This window comes from Xenia sp. Carnegie-2017, unplaced genomic scaffold, assembly GCF_021976095.1.
Source record: "Xenia sp. Carnegie-2017 unplaced genomic scaffold, XeniaSp_v1 HiC_scaffold_23, whole genome shotgun sequence".
Taxonomy (NCBI): domain Eukaryota; kingdom Metazoa; phylum Cnidaria; class Anthozoa; order Malacalcyonacea; family Xeniidae; genus Xenia; species Xenia sp. Carnegie-2017.
The window spans coordinates 19587729-19615486 of record NW_025813486.1 but is presented as its reverse complement, the minus strand read 5'-3'; the positions used below and the strand labels follow the sequence as shown (position 1 = coordinate 19615486).

The window sequence follows — 27758 nt, the reverse complement described above, 5'->3', positions numbered from 1 at the left end:
TCAAATTATATGTTGATTTGTTGCAGGCGTATTATGTGCATTCAGCGGCAGACTAATGGTCCGGACAAAATAAAATGTTTGGCAGTTTTTCTACAATGTGATCCTGAAACCGAGTCACTGTAAGCTGCATTGTATGTATTTGCATTGTTCAACGGAGATTTGTACTTTAATTTTGCACTTGCTTAGATCCTGGTCTTGTAATGCTGTGGCACAGTTGGTCCTGGTTAATCAGAAATGTCCAGAAAAATCCTTTAAAAAAAGTGGGAACTCTGTTCTTTACATCGTCATAACAGTCTCAACTAATTGATTTTTTGTTGCTTTCTCTTGTAGAAATTCAACATTTATTTTTTTCCAAAGAGAACGATTGGGGTTTCAGTAATTTTAAAGAATGGCAGGTATGTATTGCATGTTGTACTTAAAGCTTACAATGTTTGGGCAATTCACTATGTTGCATATGATCTTTGATCAGTACTTTAGCCTTAATTCAAAGCTTGTCAACTTCATTGCTGTTCACTAGACAATGTATTTATTTTCTATCAATAGTCTTAGTTTAAGGCTTGTCAATGTTGGGTAACTCATTCTGTTAAGTTGGCCTAATACAAATTACTATTATTTTTCCTACCAGGAGATCCTGAACCCAGAAAATGGATTCATTGATAATGATACAATTATTATTGAGGCTCATGTTGTTGCAGAAGCCCCACATGGTGTTGCGTAAGTTATGTTCATAATTGCATAGAAGGTTTATCGTTTATGTGCATGTAATGTACTTTATGAGTTATTTAAAAAGACATGTTATGTCATTTCATAGTACCATCTACAGTCATAAGTGAATTAGGTGTCGGAGAAATTTTAGCATCTAAGGCCAAAGTTTCTCCAAGACACCCTGTGATATCGTGATTTTGAAATTCTTTGACTTCAAGCATAAGCACTGGTGTAAAAGATTTTATTTATAATAAACAATTTCATTGTATCTTTGAAGTCAAAATAACATTAATTTTCCTATCTATGTGAAATGATTGTCACTTCCCTTCATTCCTGTTGGAGGTCTCATTGTTCAAGTATTTTGAGATCAGAAACAATTCTTTTTCTTGCAGTTGGGATTCAAAAAAACACACAGGTTATGTTGGACTTAAAAACCAAGGAGCAACATGCTATATGAATTCACTTCTTCAAACATTGTTCTTCACAAATAAATTAAGAACGGTATTGATGTGTGATGTCATGTTTCGTTGTCTCCCCATTATTCTTTTGTGGTTTTTCTAACCATTTAAACTAATTTCTAAATTTTAGGCTGTTTACCAAATGCCAACCTCTCACGATGATCCACAAAGAAGCGTGGCATTCAATTTACAGCGAGTGTTCTATGAACTTCAGTTCAGGTTTTATTTCAAATGTTTATTGTTTTCTTTATGATGTATCCAGAAGATATGAGATGCTGTTTGCTGGTTGTTACCTCAGAATTTGAGCAGCCTGAAAAGGAAATTTTAAAAACCACCTTGAACTTCATTTACGATAACGCCATATTGACATAAATTGCATGATTATTTCAGTGTAAACATTATGATTCTTGGGATGAATTTAGCACAATTTTGTAGATGGAATGTCTATGACTGTTTCTGTCAGACTATTCTCACTCCTATGTATGTAGGTGCATTTGTGTTTGGCTTTCAGTCGTGAATATGCAGTATATTCTTGACTGCTATATTAGTCCTTGGAAATCATCTTTAGGTCATAATCACCTGTAATGTCAATAACATTATCATTCTATCTTTTTATCATTGTTTGATTTTTGGTTATTGTATTGTTAATAAAGTAAATGGTTTGAACCCGGGAGTATCGTTACATGTTTGTAATGTAGATCGTCCAGGTTGGTATAGTCCTGAGAAGGACTGTTTTTGTTGTTGTTGACTGACATTTTGACAACCTTAGCGGTTTGACTCTGAAGATGACTACAGCTAAGGTTGTTGAAACGTCAGTCAACAACAACAAAAACAGTCCTTCTCAGGACTATACCAACCTGGACGATCTACATTTACAAACCTGTATTGTATCATTGTTGTTTGTATGTCATTAATTGATGATTTTTTTCAGTGATAAAGCTGTTGGTACAAAGAAGCTTACGAGATCGTTTGGGTTAGTTGTCTGTTGCTTTTGTAGTAATGAAGTTTGTCGACTATCAGCATTTATCGTTTTTATCTCTTCAGATGGGAAACTCTTGACAGCTTCATGCAACATGATGTACAAGAGCTGTGCCGAGTGGTAGGATTGTTCATCTCTTTCAACCTATTACTTTGCTGCTTGAAATTTCTAAGCTTTATCTTACCTTTACTTCTTTAAACTTTTTGAATTCTGTTTATAGTTGTTGGATAACATGGAAAGCAAAATGAAGGGCACTTGTGTTGAGGTGCAGATGATTTCTTGATGTTATTTTGATTTCTCTTGATTTATTTATTTCAATGCGTCTCCATTTATAAACTTGTCAAATAAAAAGTGTCAAATAGATTAGTTTTTCTAGCAAATTTTACTTTTTGAAGTGGATAAGTTTTGTACCAAGAAGCTAACCCTTTTTCTTTCTCCAAAACTTCCTTCCCGACACACACACCCAATGTCTCATTTTACTCACAGTGGCATAGCAAATTTGATATGCATAATATTCATAAGTACATATGTTCTATGCATTGAGTTTCTTTGAAATCAATTGTTTTCTGCAGAGTAAGGCATGCGTGTATGAACTTGTACTCCCCCCCCTAATTAACAAGTCTACTACGCCACCAGTGAACGATGTTATTTTTTACACCCCCCCCCCAATTAACAAGTCTGCTACACCACCAGTGAACGATGTTATTTTTTTTAAACCCCCCCCCAGTTAACAAGTCTGCTACGCCACCAGTGAACGATGTTATTTTTAACCCCCAGTTAACAAGTCAGCTACGCCACCAGTGAACGATGTTATTTTTACACCCTCCCAATTAACAAGTCTGCTAAGCCACCAGTGAACGATGTTATTTTTTTACACCCTCCCCAATTAACAAGTCTGCTAAGCCACCAGTGAACGATGTTATTTTTTTACACCCCTCCCCAATTAACAAGTCTGCTAAGCCACCAGTGAACGATGTTATTTTTACACCTCCCAATTAACAAGTCTGCTAAGCCACCAGTGAACGATGTTATTTTTTACACCCCCAATTAACAAGTCTGCTAAGCCACCAGTGAACGATGTTATTTTTACACCCTCCCAATTAACAAGTCTGCTAAGCCACCAGTGAACGATGTTATTTTTTACACCCTCCCAATTAACAAGTCTGCTAAGCCACCAGTGAACGATGTTATTTTTACACCCTCCCAATTAACAAGTCTGCTAAGCCACCAGTGAACGATGTTATTTTTACACACACACCCCCAATTAACAAGTCTGCTATGCCACCAGTGAACGATGTTATTTTTACACCTCCCAATTAACAAGTCTGCTACGCCACCAGTGAACGATGTTGTTTTTTTACACCCTCCCCCCCAATTAACAAGTCTGCTACGCCACCAGTGAACGATGTTATTTTTTTGTTTCAATCATATGAATGCGAAATTATTGATCTTTTCAAACCAGGGCGTGATTCCAAAACTTCTAGAAGGAAAGATGTGTGTAAGTTCACCTTTATTATTACACATACATCTAAAGAAATATTATTTTCAAGTTTTAGTCCATATTTTACATTCAAATATTCGTGACCACTTTTTTTAGTCTTACATCAAGTGTACCAATATCGAATACGTCTCGTCGAGGTTTGTTCCTTACATATTCCTCAACTTTCTGTCGAATTATTTTATTGTAATTTTACTACAAAAGTAATTGTGAAGTACCTTGGAGATGAGCAGCAATTGTAGCATCCCATTAGCTGTAGTAGTAGGATAAAACTCGTGTCGACTTTGCTTACACAATCCTGAAATGCAGTCACAGTGCGTGAACTTTCGGGAAGATCTTTCTCATCTGTATTCTAATAGCTCACTCACTCTCCTTGAATACGAAACAGAAATCGCGCTACCACTAATCAATGGCTAACTAATTTTTCCATACGTACAGATGATAAGATTTTTACTGAAATATTTCCAATCAGTGCAATGAGAATACAATTTCTGCAAAATCAGTGCAATGAATATGAAGTGATTTTGAGGCCTCGCTCTGTGTGTGTGTGTGTGATCTTTTACAATACAGGCTCGAGTGTTTACTTAAACACCAAAACGGGATTTTAGTGTATGAAAATTAGGAAACGACTCTTTCGTGTACCTTTCACAAAAACATGATAGTTTCGCGATTTTGCTTGCAAACATTACTGTAAAAAGAAAGTCCATTGCGGTTTCAGGAGATCTTTTATTTAAGACAATGAGAAATTTTGTACCGTACGCTGGTACCTCAAACAAAGATTTCTTGAGCATTGAATCCAATATGTGTCGTCTTAACTGGATCTCAGTTGAAATATTTCAAATATTCTTTAGGATAGAATCATTTTATGATATTCAACTGAATGTGAAAGGGAAAAAAGATAGTAAGTTAGCAATGCATCACTTCCTTTTTTTCTACTGTTTAATGTTTCCACGTAATTCGTCCTTTTATTAATACATTATTGTTGCCAAAAAGATGGTTTGAACCCGGGAGTATCGTTACATGTTTGTAAATGTAGATCGTCCAGATTAGTATAGTCCTGAGAAGGACTGTTTTTGTTGTTGTTGACTGACGTTTTGACAACCTTAGCGGTAGACATCTTCAGAGTCAATAAAAAGTCCTTCTCAGGACTATACTAACCTGGACGATCTACATCTACAAACATGTAACTTTATCGTTACATTAAAAAATCTCATTCCGCAACGCCCCGGTACGATTTTGTCGCTTCGATGCAATTTTTTAGGGTAGATCTTTGTGCGTATGAAATTGCTATAACAGTTCACTTGTTATCTAGTATACGAGTCTTTCAAAGAATACATAGCCGTCGAAACATTAGACGGCGATAACAAATACGATGCGGGTGATCATGGAATGCAGGTTTGCCATTAGAATTGTGTCATTCAAATACATATTTTTAATTGCAGTGCTATCAAATATGACAGTAGCTACTATTTTCATCGGGTTTTCAATTGATGTTGCTCATTAGTGTTGTTTTGTTTGTTTGTTTTTTTTCCCAAAGGAAGCTAAAAAAGGAGTGATATTTCATAGTTTTCCCACAGTACTACATTTACAACTGATGAGATTTCAATATGATCCCGTAGCTGATGCCAATGTAAAAATAAATGACAGGTGACATACGTCTTATCTTTTTAACACTTTGCCCTATGTGTTTTCGCCCTATCATATCCCCTTGTAACCCTAGCAATATCCATTTGTACATAGCGGTAGTTAATACCTAGTTTATCAGCGAACTGTTTATATTTGTATATTTGTCTTTGCAATCTCTTCCTTTCGCTTGTACCCAGCATATCCATATGTGACCATAGCAATATCCCCATTTGTACATAGCGTTGTTCAATATGTTACATGCGCATCCCTTGTTTATGTAACCCTTGCAATATCCCCATTTGTACATAGCGTTGTTCAATATGTTACATGCGCATCCCTTGCTTATGTAACCCTTGCAATATCCCCATTTGTACATAGCGTTGTTCAATATGTTACATGCGCATCCCTTGTTTATGTAACCCTAGCAATATCCCCATTTGTACATAGCGGTATTCAATACCTTGTTTATCAGCGAATTGCTTATATTTGTATATTTGTCTTTGCAATCTCTTCCTTTCTCTTGTAATATCCCCATTTGTAAATAGCGTTGTTCAATATCTTGTTTATCTGTGAATTGTTTAATGTTAATGTTGATGTTTATCTTTTCAATCTCATTCTTTTGCAGATATGAATTCTTTGAAAAAATCGACCTCAGCAGTTTTCTTGAGGAATCAAAACAGACCAAGGCTACCTACACCTTGCATGCTGTTCTTGTGCACAGCGGTAAGCTGTCGATTTTTCCTATTTTCATTCACTTGCTAATATAGTTGAGAATAATACAACAGTTAAGCGTACATTTCAGTTCCCTTTGTCTACCTAATGTACCTTGGCACTTTTCGTATTAAAATTTGCTTGCCGAAATTTTCTCAGCCATCTTTTACAATGTAAGCAACTGGTGGTTTTCAAAACGTTTTAACGTTCTAAATTCCCAAACAGTGAAAAGACTGAATGCTAATAAACAGTGCGAGAATGCCAGGAAAAAAGTTCTGTGCAAAACCCGCCTTAAATGCAGCGTTTATTTACCGTCAAAAGCGTGATTCAAAGACTCCTAAATTGAATATTTCTACGTGTGATCCATTGCTCATGCAATTGAATCCCAGTCCAACACGCCAAAAGCGTGATTCAAAGACTCCAAAATTGAATATTTCTACGTGTGATCCATTGCTCATGCAATTGAATCCCAGTCCAACACGTCAAAAGCGTGATTCAAAGACTCCAAAATTGAATATTTCTACGTGTGATCCATTGCTCATGCAATTGAATCCCAGTTCAACACGTCAAAAGCGTGATTCAAAGACTCCTAAATTGAATATTTCTACGTGTGATCCATTGCTCATGCAATTGAATCCCAGTCCAACACGCCAAAGCGTGATTCAAAGACTCAAAATTGAATATTTCTACGTGTGATCCATTGCTCATGCAATTGAATCCCAGTTCAACACGCCAAAAGCGTGATTCAAAGACTCCTAAATTGAATATTTCTACGTGTGATCCATTGCTCATGCAATTGAATCCCAGTCCAACACGCCAAAAGCGTGATTCAAAGACTCCTAAATTGAATATTTCTACGTGTGATCCATTGCTCATGCAATTGAATCCCAGTCCAACACGCCAAAAGCGTGATTCAAAAACTCCAAAATTGAATATTTCTACGTGTGATCCATTGCTCATGCAATTGAATCCCAGTCCAACACGCCAAAAGCGTGATTCAAAGACTCCTAAATTGAATATTTCTACGTGTGATCCATTGCTCATGCAATTGAATCCCAGTCCAACACGCCAAAGCGTGATTCAAAAACTCAAAATTGAATATTTCTACGTGTGATCCATTGCTCATGCAATTGAATCCCAGTCCAACACGCCAAAGCGTGATTCAAAGACTCCTAAATTGAATATTTCTACGTGTGATCCATTGCTCATGCAATTGAATCCCAGTCCAACACGCCAAAAGCGTGATTCAAAGACTCCTAAATTGAATATTTCTACGTGTGATCCATTGCTCATGCAATTGAATCCCAGTCCAACACGCCAAAAGCGTGATTCAAAACTCCAAATTGAATATTTCTACGTGTGATCCATTGCTCATGCAATTGAATCCCAGTCCAACACGCCAAAAGCGTGATTCAAAGACTCCTAAATTGAATATTTCTACGTGTGATCCATTGCTCATGCAATTGAATCCCAGTTCAACACGCGCTCTACAACACTCGTTGCAAATCTGTATAGTAACTTTCTAGGTTTTTTTGTTCATTTTTGAGTACACGCAATTCTTTTACAATTTTTAAATCGTGTGTATGTTATTTAGGTGATAATCATGGCGGACACTACGTTGTATATATTAATCCAAAAGGCGATGGAAAGGTAATCTGATCTTTTCAAAATAAATATGTTAATCCATTCCTCAGATTAACGTTCATCCGAGTTTTTGAGTCAGCGATTGTATGTTTTTAGTGGTGTAAATTTGACGATGACGTTGTGTCTTTGGTAATTATGATGATTTATGATGATTTATGTCAATTGTGTAAAATTTTACTGTTTCTAATGTTTTCGTTTCCATTAAAGGCGTCGAAAAAGGAAGCGGTCGATCATAATTTCGGCGGATATGACGTGAGAAGTTAAACGATATTTACTAAATATTCGCAGTTCATAGCATTGGAACTCAATATAACTGGACGGCTACTTCCCGCCAAACTTTGAAGCCCGTAATTCGACTAGAGCCATTCCTTCCTTTGCACGGTCCAAAGTTGAAAGTTCATAACGATTGTTAACGAAAGTAATGCTTAAACGCGTCACTTAGCTTTTACTGTACCACTTAACTTGGCTTCGTGCAAGTGTAGACTGTTTACATATAAGTAGCCATCCAGTTATATATTTAGTTCAATGGCTCATGGCAATAGCGTTCATGACTTTTTCATTCATTAATAGTAGTAGTGCACGTGTAGACTGTTTACATATAGGTAGCCATCCAGTTATATATCTAGTTCAATGGCTCATGGCAATAGCGTTGATGACTTTTTCATTCATTAATAGTAGTAGTGCATGTGTAGACTGTTTACATATAGGTAGCCATCCAGTTATATATTTAGTTCAATGGCTCATGGCAATAGCGTTGATGACTTTTTCATTCATTAATAGTAGTAGTGCACGTGTAGACTGTTTACATATAGGTAGTTATCCAGTTATATATTTAGTTCAATGGCTCATGGCAATAGCGTTGATGACTTTTTCATTCAATGGTAATTAAAGCCATTCACATCTTTGCCTTGTGCACATGTATATTAAAGATAGTTGCTTAGGTCAGTGTAGGGATCACTTTAGTAGAAAGCAATTCTTTAGTACCGCTATGAAAGTCGTAAGAATGCTTAATGTATATTAAAAATAGTTGTTTAGGTTTGTATAAAGCCGGGGTTACACAAGCAATTTTTCAAAATTTTCAAACAAAGTTGATGGTTACATTTAAGACAATTTTTCATATCGAAGAACATTTCGGCAATGTTTATTTGTAAACATCAATTTCAAGGTTGCGTCTCATTGGCCAGAAGCGGTTTTGTCGTATTTTGTTGTTAAGTTGATATGGCTGCTGCACGTGAAAACATTGTGTCGAGTTGTCAAAAAAATTTCCAGCTTGTTGAAATTATCACTATCAATTTTAACGATTTTTTCTTGTTGTCATAACGCGCGTTCGAAGGTCGCTTCACGAAACATTTTCAACGTTTGTTGATTAGCCTTGGCTTTAAGTTCATTTTAGTATGAAGCAATACTTTAATACCCCTATGAAACTCGTCTTATATATATATATAAATGATAGCTACGTGATAGCTTATATTTGCTCATAGTTTGGTGTTCATTCTGTAATATTGATTGTAACTTTCAATTACAGGATGACATATCAGTGAAGTACTGTACAAATGCGTATATGTTGGTGTATATTAAAGATAGTTGTTTAGGTTTGTGCAATGTTCATTTTGGCATAAAGATATTCTTTAACACCCCCATGAATGTCTTAACTATGTCTGATGTATATTAAAGATAGTTGTTGAGGTTTGTGCAATGTTCATTTTGCCATAAAGATATTCTTTAATACCCCCATGAATGTCTTAACTATGTCTGATGTATATTAAAGATAGTTGTTGAGGTGTGTATAAGGCTCATTTTGGTATAAAGCAATTCTTCAAGGCATAAGGCATAATTTTGTATAAATCCATGCTTCAATACCAACATGAAAGTGTACTATTTAAGAAATAAAAGATGTTTAGTGTGTTTGCACGGGCTTATGCAAACCGAGGAGACCTTTGGAGAACTCGAGAGCAGATCAGTGCAAGCCCGAGACCGAAGGTCGAGGGTTGCAATTTCTCGAGAGTTCTCACAAACGTCTCCGAGGTTTGCATAAGCCAGTGCAAACACGAAAAACATCTTTTATTTCTTTTATAAAATAACAATAATGCGAAAAAAGACAAACATTTTAATTTTTCCTCTAAAATGTATTCATGATCGATTTGCAAATTCTCTTTGACTGATTGATTGTTTAGATTGATTTGATTGGTTGAGCTCAGATGTGCTTTGCCCCGGCCCAATGCAAACTCAGCTCTAGACCAATCAGCGCACGCATTTTATTGTGTTTATTTTATAATTTGAATTATTAATTTTTTACTTTTTAGACGATGTGCTCGATACAAGTGGAGTTCATGAAATTCCCAAAGAACTTGATGAAAAATTAAAGGAGGAAAAGTATGTTCTGTTCTTATGTAAAATTGGAGATTATGACTCCGAAACTTGTAGCACTAGTCACGTGATCTTAATGTCGTGACGTAAATATTTATTTTCGATAATGTGTTTCAGACGTTATGAGGCCCAAAGGCGGAAAGAAAGAAGTGAAGCTCATTTATACATGACTGTCGAGGTGAATTTAATCATTGATTATATAAATATTTATATATGTAATGTGGGTTAGTGTGTGCAGCTACTAGCTGAGAGGTCTGGATCCTAATTTATATATGTAATGTGGGTTAGTGTGTGCAACTACTAGCTGAGAGGTCTGGATCCTAATTTATGTATGTAATGTGGGTTAGTGTGTGCAACAACAAGCTGAGAGGTCTGGATCCTAATTTATATATGTAATGTGGGTTAGTGTGTGCAGCTACTAGCTGAGAGGTCTGGATCCAAAAATATTTCCCAAAGTTCTATACCGGGGTCAGATACTAATCGTAAAATTCCTGCTGTTGATTTGCGAAAGAAAGTAATAGAATGTATTGGACTTACAATCATGAGGTTTAAAAAACTGAAACTTGTTCTGTGAATGAACATTCCAGCTGAACGTTTGAAATAAATCCCAGAAAAAAGTTCTTGATTTTTTTTCATCGCAAACAAGCCTGGAACATGCACAAATTTTCGTCATTTGAACTTCTAGATAATTACCGAAGATCAATTTAGTGGACATCCGGGAAACGATCTTTACGATGGTAAAAAGCTTTTGTCAAAGTAAGTGTCTAAAAATAATAGATTGTGAAACATCTTCGTTATAATTTGTAGTGATCCTTGTTTTTTTTACGCTTTTTTACGGGTTTTTTACGTTTTTCATTTTACGGGTTTTTACGTGTTTTACGTGTTTTTACGTTTCTTTACGTTTTTTTACGTTTTTTGTTGCTAACAGGATTTTTAAAATACTAAAGGAGGATACTTTGAAAAAGGCTATAGAGATATTTGCCGACGCTCTGGTGAGATTTTAAAACATGGATTTAAAGTTTCTGGTCTTTGCTTGCAAACAATTTGTGAGGATATTTTGGGGTATGTGTTGATTTACTTTGTGCAGGGTTACAAGCCAAATCAAATTCGTCCATGGCCTTTTCAAAGTCGTAAAAATAATACATATCGTGTGGGAACAATCGATATAGAAAATGCTCGCTTGAAGAAGGTAACTGCCTGGTCACTGTAGGATAATGTAGGATAAATGCTAACATTAATACGTGCATTTGAAGAAGGTAACTGTCTGGTCACTGTGGGATAATGTAGGATAAATGCTTACATTAATACGTGCTTTTACTATCAAACAATGTTCGCAATAAGCACAAAATCTTTGGAAAAATAGACTTTTCAAAACATGATTAGAGAAAAGTAACAATAAAAAACACGACCCATGTCGTGTTTACGGTATTTGTTCGAACAAGCGCCGCCCCCGAGCTAGCGTTGCCCTCCATTAAACGCCGCACACGTGGTGAGAAAAATTAGCACACCGCTGTACTTGTTCGAACAAATACAGTATTCATCGTTGCGGGGAAAACGTTCTCTGAACGACATCTAAGACATGTCAGAAAACGTTTTTAAAACACAATCATAAAAAAAATAGTTTTCAGTGAAAAAAAAACCTTTAAAAGTCGCAAGAAATCTAAATGACGTTACTTTCCTTGGTGCGATTCTTGTGAGCACATGCATTTATGAGGCTTAGGTGCAATCTAAGCTAAAACGTTCAAAAAATGCAGAAATGTTTAAACACTTGCTTAGTCATATAACTAAAATCAATATTTAAATATTGAACGAGTTTGGTGTAAATAATATTAAATCATCACGTGTACGCGTTGCGTACCTATTTTTTTACAGATCATCGAGGCTGTCGACAATGAAAATGAATGCTGTTTATTTATTGAAACTACACATCCTGGTAACTAATAAATAATAAAATAAGATTATGTAATTGCTTCTATTAGATGTATTCATTATGCCTTCCCTCCACCCTCCTCCTCCTCCTCCACCCTCCTCCTCCTTCTTCCTCCACCTCCTCCTCCACCTTCCACTCCTCCGCCACCTCCCTCCATCCTCCTCCAACTTTCCCTCCTCCCTTTAACATTTGATGCTGCCCAAACCTGTAATAACATACCACAAATTCTCCCGATGCTGTTCTTCCAAAATTTGATGTTAAACGTAAGACATTATTTTATTGTAATGTTTCGTGTTACAGTCATGGTACTTAAGAAACTTGATGCTTCATTAGTGTTACAGTCATGGTACTTAAGAAACTTGATGCTTCATTAGTGTTACAGTCATGGTACTTAAGAAACTTGATGCTTCATTAGTGTTACAGTCATGGTACTTAAGAAACTTGATGCTTCATTAGTGTCACAGTCATGGTACTTAAGAAACTTGATGCTTCATTAGTGTTACAGTCATGGTACTTAAGAAACTTGATGCTTCATTAGTGTTACAGTCATGGTACTTAAGAAACTTGATGCTTCATTAGTGTTACAGTCATGGTACTTAAGAAACTTGATGCTTCATTAGTGTTACAGTCATGGTACTTAAGAAACTTGATGCTTCATTAGTGTCACAGTCATGGTACTTAAGAAACTTGATGCTTCATTAGTGTTACAGTCATGGTACTTAAGAAATTTGATGCTTCATTAGTGTTACAGTCATGGTACTTAAGAAACTTGATGCTTCATTAGTGTTACAGTCATGGTACTTAAGAAATTTGATGCTTCATTAGTGTTACAGTCATGGTACTTAAGAAATTTGATGCTTCATTAGTGTTACAGTCATGGTACTTAAGAAATTTGATGCTTCATTAGTGTTACAGTCATGGTACTTAAGAAACTTGATGCTTCATTAGTGTTACAGTCATGGTACTTAAGAAACTTGATGCTTCATTAGTGTTACAGTCATGGTACTTAAGAAATTTGATGCTTCATTAGTGTTACAGTCATGGTACTTAAGAAACTTGATGCTTCATTAGTGTTACAGTCATGGTACTTAAGAAACTTGATGCTTCATTAGTGTTACAGTCATGGTACTTAAGAAACTTGATGCTTCATTAGTGTTACAGTCATGGTACTTAAGAAACTTGATGCCTCAGTGTTACAGTCATGGTACTTAAGAAACTTGATGCTTCATTAGTGTTACAGTCATGGTACTTAAGAAACTTGATGCTTCATTAGTGTTACAGTCATGGTACTTAAGAAACTTGATGCTTCATTAGTGTTACAGTCATGGTACTTAAGAAACTTGATGCTTCATTAGTGTTGCAGTCATGGTACTTAAGAAACTTGATGCTTCATTAGTGTTACAGTCATGGTACTTAAGAAACTTGATGCTTCATTAGTGTTACAGTCATGGTACTTAAGAAACTTGATGCTTCATTAGTGTTACAGTCATGGTACTTAAGAAACTTGATGCTTCATTAGTGTTACAGTCATGGTACTTAAGAAACTTGATGCTTCATTAGTGTTACAGTCATGGTACTTAAGAAATTTGATGCTTCATTAGTGTTACAGTCATGGTACTTAAGAAACTTGATGCTTCATTAGTGTTACAGTCATGGTACTTAAGAAACTTGATGCTTCATTAGTGTTACAGTCATGGTACTTAAGAAACTTGATGCTTCATTAGTGTTACAGTCATGGTACTTAAGAAACTTGATGCTTCATTAGTGTTACAGTCATGGTACTTAAGAAACTTGATGCTTCATTAGTGTCACAGTCATGGTACTTAAGAAACTTGATGCTTCATTAGTGTTACAGTCATGGTACTTAAGAAACTTGATGCTTCATTAGTGTTACAGTCATGGTACTTAAGAAACTTGATGCTTCATTAGTGTTACAGTCATGGTACTTAAGAAACTTGATGCTTCATTAGTGTTACAGTCATGGTACTTAAGAAACTTGATGCTTCATTAGTGTTACAGTCATGGTACTTAAGAAACTTGATGCTTCATTAGTGTTACAGTCATGGTACTTAAGAAACTTGATGCTTCATTAGTGTTACAGTCATGGTACTTAAGAAACTTGATGCTTCATTAGTGTTACAGTCATGGTACTTAAGAAACTTGATGCTTCATTAGTGTTACAGTCATGGTACTTAAGAAACTTGATGCTTCATTAGTGTTACAGTCATGGTACTTAAGAAACTTGATGCTTCATTAGTGTTACAGTCATGGTACTTAAGAAACTTGATGCTTCATTAGTGTTACAGTCATGGTACTTAAGAAACTTGATGCTTCATTATTGTTACAGTCATGGTACTTAAGAAACTTGATGCTTCATTAGTGTTACAGTCATGGTACTTAAGAAACTTGATGCTTCATTAGTGTTACAGTCATGGTACTTAAGAAACTTGATGCTTCATTAGTGTTACAGTCATGGTACTTAAGAAACTTGATGCTTCATTAGTGTCACAGTCATGGTACTTAAGAAACTTGATGCTTCATTAGTGTTACAGTCATGGTACTTAAGAAACTTGATGCTTCATTAGTGTTACAGTCATGGTACTTAAGAATCTTGATGCTTCATTAGTGTTACAGTCATGGTACTTAAGAAACTTGATGCTTCATTAGTGTTACAGTCATGGTACTTAAGAAACTTGATGCTTCATTAGTGTTACAGTCATGGTACTTAAGAAACATGATGCTTCATTAGTGTTACAGTCATGGTACTTAAGAAACTTGATGCTTCATTAGTGTTACAGTCATGGTACTTAAGAAACTTGATGCTTCGTTAGTGTTACAGTCATGGTACTTAAGAAACTTGATGCTTCATTAGTGTTACAGTCATGGTACTTAAGAAACTTGATGCTTCATTAGTGTTACAGTCATGGTACTTAAGAAACTTGATGCTTCATTAGTGTTACAGTCATGGTACTTAAGAAACTTGATGCTTCATTAGTGTTACAGTCATGGTACTTAAGAAACTTGATGCTTCATTAGTGTTACAGTCATGGTACTTAAGAAACTTGATGCTTCATTAGTGTTACAGTCATGGTACTTAAGAAACTTGATGCTTCATTAGGTTACAGTCATGGTAGTTAAGAAACTTGATGCTTCATTAGTGTTACAGTCATGGTACTTAAGAAACTTGATGCTTCATTAGTGTTACAGTCATGGTACTTAAGAAACTTGATGCTTCATTAATTTTACAGTCATGGTACTTAAGAAACTTGATGCTTCGTTAGTGTTACAGTCATGGTACTTAAGAAACTTGATGCTTCATTAGTGTTACAGTCATGGTACTTAAGAAACTTGATGCTTCATTAGTGTTACAGTCATGGTACTTAAGAAACTTGATGCTTCATTAGTGTTACAGTCATGGTACTTAAGAAATTTGATGCTTCATTAGTGTTACAGTCATGGTACTTAAGAAACTTGATGCTTCATTAGTGTTACAGTCATGGTACTTAAGAAACTTGATGCTTCATTAGTGTTACAGTCATGGTACCTAAGCGACTCGATGCTTTAATAAAAGTTCTCGTAACTGTGTATATGTTCTCAGTTATTCGGGATTGAGTTAGATGTAAAACGATTTCCACGCATTAAAAGCTGTCAAAACTTTAAGTCTAAAAATCACAACCTTTGATTAAGCAGTATATTAGTAAAAGTAATACCATTTGTTATTCTTCAACTGGCGCAAATTAGTTGTTCACATTTAGCATATTTTGCGTATTTATAAAGTCCCGATGTTGTGAAAATGCTCAATGTAGGATTTGTTAAAAGACTAATGGTAGATCGCTTCAATTTGACAAGATCATTCATCGTTTTGCTGAACCTGGCTAGAAGAGCTCTCTTATTATCTATCTGAATGTTTTTTACTTTATCATTGTCTTTAGTTGATATTATGCTGTTTTTCAAATATTACGACCCAAAATCGGAGTCAATGTCCTACTGCGGACATGCATATATTCCAATGTCAAGTAAAATTTGTAAGTATATTGCAGTTAAAGTGCTTGCTATGCTTGGCATCATTTTAAAAATAAAATATATGGTTTGATGACGTCACCTCCACGTGACTTTTTCCATAGCGACGCTCCTTCCAATGTTGTGCGAAAGGGCGCATTTACCAAAAGATACTCCTTTGATGTTGTTCGAGGTGAGGTTTATAATTCTACTGGAGTTTTGAAAGCAACGAAAATTTTGTGAGTGTGTTTCCCCCTTGTCCTAAGGAAACCTACAAAATTTCTACTGGGGTTTGGAAAGCAACGAAAATTTTGTGAGTGTGTTTCCCCCTTGTCCTAAGGAAACCTACAAATTTAGATTCTACCGTAGGAAGATATATGAAATGTTGAATGATTTAGGTTTCCAAGGCGTACCAAATTTTCAAAATTTACGAACAGACCCTTTCACGATTGCATGGTACAATTTAACGGAAAAAAGATTTAAAATCTTATTTCAGCCAGTTTTCTTACTTTCGTGTAATATAATGAGCAAGAAACAGCCACGACTTTAAAACTTTACTAAGCCCCCTCCTATTTTTTCGTGCTGTCGTTTCCATCATACCTTGCACTCGTAGTTTAAAGTCCAATGCTGTCTGTCCGTATGGTGCATTGTTTGAAGTTTCGTTCCATTTTACAGGAAGTGAGGCCAGGTTTGACTGAACATTTTAAAGATTTGAACTTGTCTATTGAGGTATGATTATGAGGATGACGAGCGGATGCATTATGAAACTGTGTGATGTGTTAACTAATTCTCTCTCGTTTCATTACTTTATAGGATCTTGAAGATATCATGGACGGAGACATAATCTGCTTTCAAAGGTTCCTCATTTTGCATGAATTTCAATATTTTACAATAGTTACCATAGAGGATAATGTGGGATAAATGCCAACATTTTACAATAGTTACCATAGAGGATAATGTGGGATAAATGCCAGCATTTTACAATAGTTACCATAGAGGATAATGTGGGATAAATGCCAACATTTTACAATAGTTACCATAGTGGATAATGTGGGATAAATGCCAACATTTTACAATAGTTACCATAGAGGATAATGTGGGATAAATGCCAACATTTTACAATAGTTACCATAGAGGATAATGTTAGATAAATGTCAACATTTTACAAGATGTTCAATAGCCCATCTTTTCCGTTTTCCAAACACATAGAACCCCAAGCAAAATCCAAACACAACGTGCGTTCTTTGGGCGAATATAATGAAATTAACAATTCTTCATAGACTCTAGACATTTTTAATGTAAAACTAAGTAACAATGGAATTTACTTAAAACTTCAATTTAGAAGTGTTCTTGACCCAAGGCAGCGTTATGCTTGCCTAGCGATGCGCAACAGCTCCTCTGTCCCTACACCCCCATTAGATGAGCATAGACCCCCTCCCCTTATATAAAGACCTACTTAAGAAAGACGTTGGACAAATGAACAATTTTCCTTTAATGCGCAAAATACACGTACCTTTACAAATAACTTGTCGTTTACAAATAGTTTGTCATTTTATTCAGTAATATTTTGCGTATTGAATAGAATTGTTAGAAAAAAGTTTCTTTTATTCCAGGAAAGACATTGACCTAGAGGAGTTTAAGCTGAGAACGTGTATCGACTACTTTCGGTGAGATATTTGTTGTCATTCAAGTTCTATATACTTTCATTTTAACCCTGTAAGAGTTGACAAGTGTTCAGCATCTGCGTTTTAACATTTATGTGTTCTATATGATTTCAGAAGCACGAGATTTATTAAGCATTTGAAATAAACGACAAAATTTTTTATCATAAACATGTTTCGACTTACATTAAGTCATCTTCAGTATGAGAATGAAGTAAAATTATTTACAATGTTGAATTTACAATAACATACACGATAGTATACATAATTAACACGTGTCATGTATGCTATTATAAATTTAACTTTGTAAATAACTTTATTTCATTCTCATACTGAAGATGACTTATTGTAAGTCGAAACATGTTTATGATAAAAAATTTTGTCGTTTATTCCAATGCATTATATTTTTTTCTCATTTACCGTAGTGATTACCACAATCGTATGGACATCACTATGGTCGACAAAAGTTCACCCAGCGATCCTGGTTTTAATGTTATACTATCATCGAGAATGAATTATACGCAGGTGACACGTGATTATAGATTTCTTGGGTTTTGGACGTTGCGTTAAGCTTTAAATTTGTGATGTTGCCAAGATATTGTCAGTGATATTTTTAAGAACTGTTCTATAACCGGTATGCGGTTGTAAGTCTTCAACAGAGTTTTCAAAACTCACTCGTCTTCAATAAATTTTTCTCACCGTGTCATAAATGCAGGAATGAGAATATAAATGAAAATAGACCCGCACATTCATAAATTTTTAAATGGTGAAATAGTTCATTCAAACATGCCTAACGTTCATTCGTGGTTTCCTACTTGTATTTATTCTTCATACTTGCCCCAACAGTCATTAATGTCTAACAATGGACGACAGTATGATTCGCGCGAATCATGTACTTCATGTTACTAAAATGCGGCAGTTGATATACAAACACGATAACAATCTAACCCAAAAAAACCCTCGAACTTCTAACAAACGGCACAATTCTAAAGTGCTTAAGATTATTCTTTGATGTATAAGTTGTATACACTGTACAGTATTGCTCGAAATTTCTTTGATGTATAAGCTGTATACACTGTACAGTAATGCTCGAAATTTCTTTGATGTATAAGCTGTATACACTGTACAGTAATGCTCGAAATTTCTTTGATGTATAAGTTGTATACACTGTACAGTAATGCTCGAAATTTCTTTGGTGTATAAGTTGTATACACTGTACAGTAATGCTCGAAATTTCTTTGGTGTATAAGTTGTATACGCTGTACAGTAATGCTCCAAATTTCTTTGATGTATGAGTTGTATACACTGTACAGTAATGCTTGAAATTTCTGTGATGTATAAGTTGTATACACTGTACAGTAATGCTCGAAATTTCTGTGATGTATAAGTTGTATACACTGTACAGTAATGCTCGAAATTTCTTTGGTGTATAAGTTGTATACACTGTACAGTAATGCTCGAAATTTCTTTGGTGTATAAGTTGTATACGCTGTACAGTAATGCTCCAAATTTCTTTGATGTATGAGTTGTATACACTGTACAGTAATGCTTGAAATTTCTGTGATGTATAAGTTGTATACACTGTACAGTAATGCTCGAAATTTCTGTGATGTATAAGTTGTATACACTGTACAGTAATGCTCGAAATTTCTGTGATGTATAAGTTGTATACACTGTACAGTAATGCTCGAAATTTCTGTGATGTATAAGTTGTATACACTGTACAGTAATGCTCGAAATTTCTGTGATGTATAAGTTGTATACACTGTACAGTAATGTTCGAAATTTCTTTGATGTATAAGTTGTATACACTGTACAGTAATGCTCGAAATGTTTCCATTTTGACTGGAAACTTCCTTGTTTCTGACAGTCACCTTTAACTCCGATACTCAAAATGTCACGTGTTGTATTTCAGATGGCGGAGAAAGTGGCCTGGCATCTTGACGTTGATCCCAGAAAGATCCAGTTTTTCAAAGCACAATTGTAAGATTATGATTTGGTGGCGTGTTCACCGTATTTACCAAACTTTTCTTATGATGGGAACGGCACTTAACTGCCTTTTCGGGTTCACTTGTGTAGCCGCCAGCTTGCAAGTGTACTCGTGCTATGTAAACTTCAAATCATTACCGTGATTCATTTCGTTAGACATGAAGTGAACACGAAAAAATTCACGACCAAACTTGTGGGCTGACTACGCTACTTTTTTCATGGATTATATGAAATGTACAATTACAAATGCTATAAACAATCATAAATACTATGAATACTTTTTGACTCTGAAGATGACTACCGCTAAGGTTGTCGAAAAGTCATTAAACATCAACAAAAACAGTCCTTCTCAGGACTCTACTAATCTTGACGATCTACATCTACAAAATATAAATACTGTAACCGAGATTTTGTCGTGGGGACAAATTTGAATATCGCCTTAAAAAGAGCAATTGCCATGGTGAAAAGACTGAATAAAATCCACGAAACCCAAGATAAAACCGAGAAAAAATTAACCAATGAAAACCCGAGAAAAAACTAACCAATGAAAACCGAGAAAAAACTAACCAATGAAAACCAAGAAAAATGAAGAGTTCTGAAAAGAACTGTTTTAGAATTAGAGCACTAACACAAAACTTCTCAAAAAAACTGTTTTAGAAATTTAAGACAGTATGTATTTCGGCCGACAAGTCGTCAGGTGTCAACGTCTGCTATCTGTCTAAATACTATGGTTAATGATTCTTGTTTATAGATATGGTGGAGGACTTCCTGCAAATCCCATAAAATGTACATACGAGGGAACATTACGAGATCTTATGATGTACAGTCCAAAATCACCGAAAAAACTCTATTATCAACTTGTTAGTACATACGTAAACTTATGTAAAGTCGTTTATGTTTCGTTGTTCTGTCTCGAATTGAGTTAAGATTAACAATTTGTGTTTTGTATGATTTTGATGATCTTTTTTATAGTTGTCCATACCTATTGATGAACTAGAGAATAAAAGACAGGTCAAGTGTGTTTGGGTCAGTAAAGACCTCAAAGTACAGGTAAAAGATTGTTTACATGCTTTCGTAATCGATTATTGGGTGATATTTACCTCAATACATGAAAATACAACTTGTTTACATGCTTTCGTAATCGATTATTGGGTGATATTTACCTCAATACATGAAAATACAACATGTTTACATGCTTTCGTGATGGATTAATGGGTGATATTTACCTCAATACATGAAAATACAACATGTTTACATGCTTTCGTGATGGATTAATGGGTGATATTTACCTCAATACATGAAAATACAACATGTTTACATGCTTTCATGATGGATTAATGGGTGATATTTACCTCAATACATGAAAATACAACATATTTACATGCTTTCGTCATGGATTAATGGGTGATATTTACCTTAATACATGAAAATACAACATGTTTAAATGCTTTCATGATGGATTAATGGGTGATATTTACGTTAATACATGAAAGTACAACATGTTTACATGCTTTCGTGATGGATTAATGGGTGATATTTACGTTAATACATGAAAATACAACATGTTTACATGCTTTCGTGATGGATTAATGGGTGATATTTACCTTAATACATGAAAATACAACATGTTTACATGCTTTCGTGATGGATTAATGGGTGATATTTACCTCAATACATGAAAATACAACATGTTTACATGCTTTCGTGATGGATTATTGGGTGATATTTACCTCAATACATGAAAATACAACATGTTTACATGCTTTCGTGATGGATTAATGGGTGATATTTACCTTAATACATGAGAATACAACATGTTTACATGCTTTCGTGATGGATTAATGGGTGATACTTACCTCAATACATGAAAATACAACATGTTTACATGCTTTCGTGATGGATTAATGGGTGATATTTACCTTAATACATGAAAATACAACATGCTTACATGCTTTCGTGATGGATTAATGGGTGATATTTACCTCAATACATGAAAATACAACATGTTTACATGCTTTCGTGATGGATTAATGGGTGATATTTACCTCAATACATGAAAATACAACATGTTTACATGCTTTCGTGATGGATTAATGGGTGATATTTACCTTAATACATGAAAATACAACATGCTTACATGCTTTCGTGATGGATTAATGGGTGATATTTACCTCAATACATGAAAATACAACATGTTTACATGCTTTCGTGATGGATTAATGGGTGATATTTACCTCAATACATGAAAATACAACATGTTTACATGCTTTCGTGATGGATTAATGGGTGATATTTACCTCAATACATGAAAATACAACATGTTTACATGCTTTCATGATGGATTAATGGGTGATATTTACCTCAATACTTAAGAAATAAAAGATTTTACTGTGTTTGCACAGGCTTTTGCAAAAAGAGGAGACCTTTGGGAGAACTCGAGAGCAGATCAGTACAAACCCGAGACCGAGAGCTTGGGGTTGCACATGCTCGAGAGTTCTCACAAACATCTCCGAGGTTTGCATACGCCTGTGCAAACACGAAAAACATCTTTATTGCATTTATAAAATAACAATAATGCGAAGCGGACATTTAAAACAAACGTTTTAATTTTTCCTTCAACATGTATTCATGACTGACTTGCAAACTAAGTTACTGACCAATCAACGCATGCGTTATATATGGAGAGACGTGCGTAAATACAGCTACAATAACGGTGAAATATATGAAAAATAAAACTAAATAATATGAAGAGACAAAAAAGACTTACATATATTTACAAAAAGTACAATTTATTGTGTTAAAAGTCAATTATCATAATTTACTTTTTATTAATGTTAAAAAAAGAACTTTTACTATCTCTAACTTCTAATGGGATTGTTTTGCAAAGATTCACGAAGGTTTTTCACCCATCGTACACGAAGGTTTTTTCGGAGTATTTTTTCTTTCTTGATAATTGTATGAATGAAAACGCTTTTAAAGATTCACATGAACATAATATGCTTTTCAGAAAGAACTTGTTTTGTATCCCGATAAAAATGGCAACGTCGGCGATCTTTTACGAGAAGCAAGAAAACATGTACGATTCAATTTTCTCTTTATTTTTGTAAAATCTGCCATTTTTACCGATACTAAATTTTTATAACTTTCCTTCAAGATGAACGACAGCTCGCTACAATTAAGGTAATGGACGTTTGCGATGGTCTTCGCCTGTGTTCTTTTGGTGTCGACTGAATTATAGCAGATGACAGCTTTCTCATTCTCTCTTTCAGAGTGTTAATGGTTTTAAGCTGTAAGATACAAGAGATTTTACACGAGGATAGCGATCTAGAGATGTTCCATACTTATGCTTCAACGCGCACTTATAGAATCGAGGTGCTATTTTGATGAACTTTTATTTTAATTCATCTCGACCTGAGTGACTGTTTTCTTTCTTGTCGTTTCATAGGAAATACCAGCTGACCAAGTACACGTCAGCGAAGATGAAGAATTGATACCGGTTGCGCATTTCAACAAGGTAGAGATTTAGTTGATTGGTGGTTTAATGCATCTCCTGGATGGAAAGCTCAGAAATTTGTTTTGTTTAAAATCGCTTCAAAATTTTATGCAATTGATAAGTTTCGTATGAAAAACTGACATATTTTACCATAAGTTTGTGAGTGAGTATTTTATTAACTGCTTATTGTGAATAGTTGGCCATTGAATACATATGTTGCCTTATGTATTTTCATTAGAAGAAAGGTTTCATATTCCAGTCATGTACATTTGTAACCCCAGTCGTTCCTTGTTCTCCCTTAGGATACCTATCAAACGTTTGGCACTCCGTTTCTTTTGAAAATATGCGATGTAAGTAGCCAAAAACATTAAATATTATCATTAATTTACTATAATGGAGTTTCCTTTGTATTTTTTTATCAGAAAGAGACGTTTTCAAATGCAATGGATCGAGTTAAACGGAAATTAGACATGTCTGATAAAGAATTTGAAAAGGTTTCCGTACTTGCGGTACGATTACTCCTGATTTGTGTTTTCTTATTTTTCTGTTTTTCTTCTTACGTTACAGATAAAATTTGCTTTGGTTAAGAGTGGAAGGCCAATATATATTCAAGATGGTAGGAAGATCTTTAGCATGTTTATGTTTTGTGTTGTACGCGCTAAGACCTGAGTTTTGCAACCATGCTTTGTGTAATGTAAGAATGATCATTAGCGCCGTTGAATGGTTGAATGTTAGCTGGTTTGACAAAGGGGGGTGGTCTAGGCTCCAGATCTGTTTCTGGGGCCGAGGTTAGGATTCATGTTCCCATCTCAACGAAAAAGAGAGAGAGGGATTTTTTCATGATCGATTTAGATTTTTTTTGACTCTGAAGATGACTACCGCTAAGGATGTAGAAACATCAGTCAACATCAACAACAACAGTCCTCAGGACTCAACTAACCTGGACAATCTACATCCACAAACATGTTAGATTTTCCCCTTGCTTTTTTGTGTTGTCGCTATCGACTACCAGATGGTTATGATGTGCCATCAAACCCACGCATCCCCTGGTATCCCCTTTTATCCCCTTGACATGCCTGCTGTGACAATGATACGTTTATCGTTGCCTAGCTGTTAACTTTGCATGTAGCATATTCTCATTAAATAACACATGGCCTTTCATTGCAAGTTTTGTGTTTTCCAACTGCATGTTTCTTATCTCTTAGTTTATTTTTTTATTGCGAAATATGAAACGTTTGACATTGGCTATTCGACATAAAGATGTTTTTCTTCTGAATTTGCGTATAAGGAGTAATGAGTATCAATTGTCAATGTTCGTTTAAACGTGCTATATTCATTGTTTGTGTAAAAGTTTCAAGTTAGTTTGATGATGTAAGAAACGAACGTTGAAATGAACATTAGAACTTTTTCACGAACTTTGAAATGAACATTTGAACATTTGCACGAACTTTGAAATGAATATTAGAACATTTGCACGAACTTTGAAATGAACATTAGAACATTTGCACGAACTTTGAAATGAACATTAGAACTTTTTCACGAACTTTGAAATGAATATTAGAACATTTGCACGAACTTTGAAATGAACATTAGAACTTTTCACGAACTTTGAAATGAATATTAGAACATTTGCACGAACTTTGAAATGAATATTAGAACTTTTCACGAACTTTGAAATGAATATTAGAACAATTGCACGAACTTTGAAATGAATATTAGAACAATTGCACGAACTTTAAAATGAATATTAGAACAATTGCACGAACTTTGAAATGAATATTAGAACAATTGCGCGAACTTTGAAATGAATATTAGAACTTTTTCACGAACTTTGAAATGAATATTAGAACTTTTTCACGAACTTTGAAATGAATATTAGAACTTTTGCACGAACTTTGAAATGAATATTAGAACATTTGCACGAACATTGAAATGAATATTAGAACATTTCCGCGAACTTCGAATTGAACATTAGAACTTTTGCACAACTTTGTCAGTATGTAGCTTTAGCTAAACAGAAAAGTAAATTGAAATCAACTGTAAACCAACACAATGCGACAAAATGGTCGCAAGCGCAGATTTGCTTTTACTTTAAGACTAAATATGATGTCGTTGCTCGCATTTGAGAGATTTGACAGGTTTTCTTAAGATACCATCCAATTTTTACTGCCAACAGTTTGTTTCCAGAAATATTTGTCATTAATTACAGATGGTAATAAAACTCAGGTTTTAGCCATATTTTATAAATGAAGCATGTTTATATTTAGTGTTCGATAGATAAAATCTTGCTGAAGAATCTTTTTACTTATAGAAGTCGATAAAGAAATCCAAATACAAGATTTTCGGCCTGCATCAACAAGTTAGTGAAAATAAATAGTTCATTACAGACATTTAGGGATAAGTTTTATGTTAGCAAATGCATAGCTCTAGCTAAGATTTTTGTCCCCATTTTGGTCATCACCATGTTCATCATGGTCTATTTGTCTATATGTGTGTCATTTTTTTGTACTTCGCAGTAAAGCTTCCTAACAATTCTCTCTCTCGACCATGGTTGGGCTTGGATCATGTTGACAAAGCTCCCAAGAAGTCACGTTACAATTACCTTGAACGTTCTATCAAGATCCATAATTGATCATGAATGTCCAGAAGAAAAATTATTTAAATGTATTTAAAATGCCACATTTTAGGCTTGTAGTAGAGATTTGTTATGACACTTTTCTATTTTAAGCAAATCTGGACATAATTAGATCAATCTAATTTGTTTCGATTCCCATTTGCTCAGTCTGTATTAAATAATTTTTTATTTAATTTTTCATTGTTTGACCTGATGCTTTGATGGGCAAATTAGAATGGTTCCAAATTGCTTGATGGGCAAATTAGAATGGTTCCAAATTGCTTGATGGGCAAATTAGAATGGTTCCAAATTGCTTGATGGACAAATTAGAATGGTTCCAAATTGCTTGATGGGCAAATTAGAATGGTTCCAAATTGCTTGATGGGTAAATTAGAATGGTTCCAAATTGCTTGATGGGCAAATTAGAATGGTTCCAAATTGCTTGATGGGCAAATTAGAATGGTTCCAAATTACATCTCATTTATAAACTACAGAGATGTGTTTTCATGTTTATTTAGATTCAAGTTATCAAATCTAAACATTAGCTTTCGTTTGACATGTAAACTTTGCATACATTTTCTGAACTAGTTAAACAAGCTTTGCTATCATTAAATTGGAATCGCCATAACTCATATTCCTGTTGCGTTAATTGAATGCATGAAAATGTTAACAAAGTTTACTTGTCAATAGTACTCATGGAATTTCCTGACAAAGTGTAAATAAAAGTCAAAGTTGCTTTGCAATTTAATAACACAAGAATTCACTTTCACAGACTATTGAACATTTTTTACACTGCCTAATTGTTTTCAAATACCAAAACTTCTATACAGTTGGTCAAGTGTTATTTCAATTGACTAAATCCCAAATGTTTTTGATTGAACAAAAACCTGGTATAATTTCACTACATTCTGATAGCCACTTTGCAACATTTTTCGGCACTGTCATACCATTATCATAACATTTTACCATGGCAACAGAACAATAAATGTCAGCCAATGAAAAATTATTACCAACCAGCCACTTGTTCTTTGCAAGATACTTGTTGAGTTGTTCTAATAATGCTTTCTTTGGACCTGCCGCACAATTCAACCAATCATCGATTGCCGCTAGGATTAAAGGCTGGCCGGGTTCATACAAACGAGGAAGAAATCTCCGAGCCAAATAACGTAGGATATTTGCCTCACCTAGTATAGGTGACTGGTCTGAAACTGTTGCCATGATGCTAGGTGCAAGTAGGTCTGAAAAATGAATAAAAAAAATCTTCATGTTGAAAAAAAATTGTCTGAGAAGTACATTCTGATTGAAGTGCACTAACCACCCTTCCATATAAACCGCCAACATAAAGAACTGTCTTCAGTACAAGAAGCTTTCTTCAGCACATTGTTTAACTTCTTTGGAAACGAGTTGGACCATGAGGAATGAACATGAGACAACAATGAACAATTCTGCCCATGATGTCTTACAAGAAAGTGCATCAAAATAGCAGACAACGGCGGTTCATAAGGTGATGACTTTATAACAATATTACACGGTACATTCTTCATTTTAGTCATTGTTTCCTTTGTCGCACTTGAAGCCTGAAAATTCATTTAACGAATGAAAGTTAGTAAAATACATCTATGCATGCCTTCGTGAGTTTCATATCAACAAAAAATCCAAACCTTTGTATCAAATGTAGTTTCGAGTCTCATAAACTTGGTGTTAAGCCCGATATCTTCGCTAATCTGCTCGACCTCCAGTTTCAATTTATCCAGTTCAGCCAAGACAGCTTTCTGACGTTTAAGGAGCTCCACAATTTCTTCATCTACAGTATTCTGCGCGCACAAAAAATGTTTCACGTATAACAGCATTCTGATAGAATTGATCTGAGGTCTCGACAAATCGAAATTGAAGTTCTTTAAACAAGAAATTCTTTCAATGTAAAAACATACCAAATCTTCTATAGAGTCTTCGTGAATGTTTTTCATTTTGTACATAGAGGATCGTTGCTCGTAAGCAACTTTTTCGTCGCTGTAAAAAGGTTTCATTTTGTACATTGTGCAGGAAGCCATTTTGTTATATTTCTTTGTAAGGAATCGTGAATG

The 27758-nt window shown here is 34.8% G+C and overlaps 2 protein-coding genes across 2 annotated transcripts in view; one reads left to right on the top strand and one right to left on the bottom strand.

The window, feature by feature from the left end:
* LOC124449430 (ubiquitin carboxyl-terminal hydrolase 7-like) overlaps positions 1-26445 on the top strand; it is a 27236-nt gene extending 791 nt beyond the window's left edge. The window contains exons 3-46 of the mRNA XM_047000350.1: positions 27-119; positions 187-260; positions 331-395; positions 626-714; positions 1098-1206; positions 1294-1382; positions 2095-2136; positions 2208-2262; positions 2363-2407; positions 3605-3640; positions 3740-3780; positions 4492-4541; positions 4953-5035; positions 5178-5287; positions 5892-5989; positions 7572-7627; positions 7718-7750; positions 7829-7873; positions 9147-9213; positions 9925-9994; positions 10106-10166; positions 10674-10744; positions 10917-10980; positions 11076-11177; positions 11861-11922; positions 12144-12181; positions 15851-15943; positions 16043-16110; positions 16593-16646; positions 16731-16774; positions 17531-17584; positions 18004-18103; positions 19494-19561; positions 20319-20427; positions 20540-20617; positions 22575-22643; positions 22722-22747; positions 22837-22939; positions 23013-23081; positions 23363-23410; positions 23483-23554; positions 23628-23676; positions 25372-25419; positions 25577-26445. Of these exons, the coding sequence (XP_046856306.1) occupies positions 27-119; positions 187-260; positions 331-395; positions 626-714; positions 1098-1206; positions 1294-1382; positions 2095-2136; positions 2208-2262; positions 2363-2407; positions 3605-3640; positions 3740-3780; positions 4492-4541; positions 4953-5035; positions 5178-5287; positions 5892-5989; positions 7572-7627; positions 7718-7750; positions 7829-7873; positions 9147-9213; positions 9925-9994; positions 10106-10166; positions 10674-10744; positions 10917-10980; positions 11076-11177; positions 11861-11922; positions 12144-12181; positions 15851-15943; positions 16043-16110; positions 16593-16646; positions 16731-16774; positions 17531-17584; positions 18004-18103; positions 19494-19561; positions 20319-20427; positions 20540-20617; positions 22575-22643; positions 22722-22747; positions 22837-22939; positions 23013-23081; positions 23363-23410; positions 23483-23554; positions 23628-23676; positions 25372-25419; positions 25577-25692 (3016 nt within the window). The 3' untranslated portion in view covers positions 25693-26445. The remainder of the gene's footprint in view (positions 1-26; positions 120-186; positions 261-330; positions 396-625; positions 715-1097; positions 1207-1293; positions 1383-2094; positions 2137-2207; positions 2263-2362; positions 2408-3604; positions 3641-3739; positions 3781-4491; positions 4542-4952; positions 5036-5177; positions 5288-5891; positions 5990-7571; positions 7628-7717; positions 7751-7828; positions 7874-9146; positions 9214-9924; positions 9995-10105; positions 10167-10673; positions 10745-10916; positions 10981-11075; positions 11178-11860; positions 11923-12143; positions 12182-15850; positions 15944-16042; positions 16111-16592; positions 16647-16730; positions 16775-17530; positions 17585-18003; positions 18104-19493; positions 19562-20318; positions 20428-20539; positions 20618-22574; positions 22644-22721; positions 22748-22836; positions 22940-23012; positions 23082-23362; positions 23411-23482; positions 23555-23627; positions 23677-25371; positions 25420-25576) is intronic.
* LOC124449434 (aminoacyl tRNA synthase complex-interacting multifunctional protein 2-like) lies at positions 26391-27755 on the bottom strand. Its single transcript, XM_047000356.1, has 4 exons — positions 27606-27755; positions 27336-27488; positions 26990-27251; positions 26391-26912 (listed from the first exon to the last, which is right to left on the bottom strand). The coding sequence occupies exons 1-4, from the start codon at positions 27723-27725 to the stop codon at positions 26521-26523; spliced, it is 927 nt and encodes a 308-aa protein (XP_046856312.1). The 5' UTR covers positions 27726-27755; the 3' UTR covers positions 26391-26520.
* Between the last annotated feature and the right edge of the window lie 3 nt (positions 27756-27758).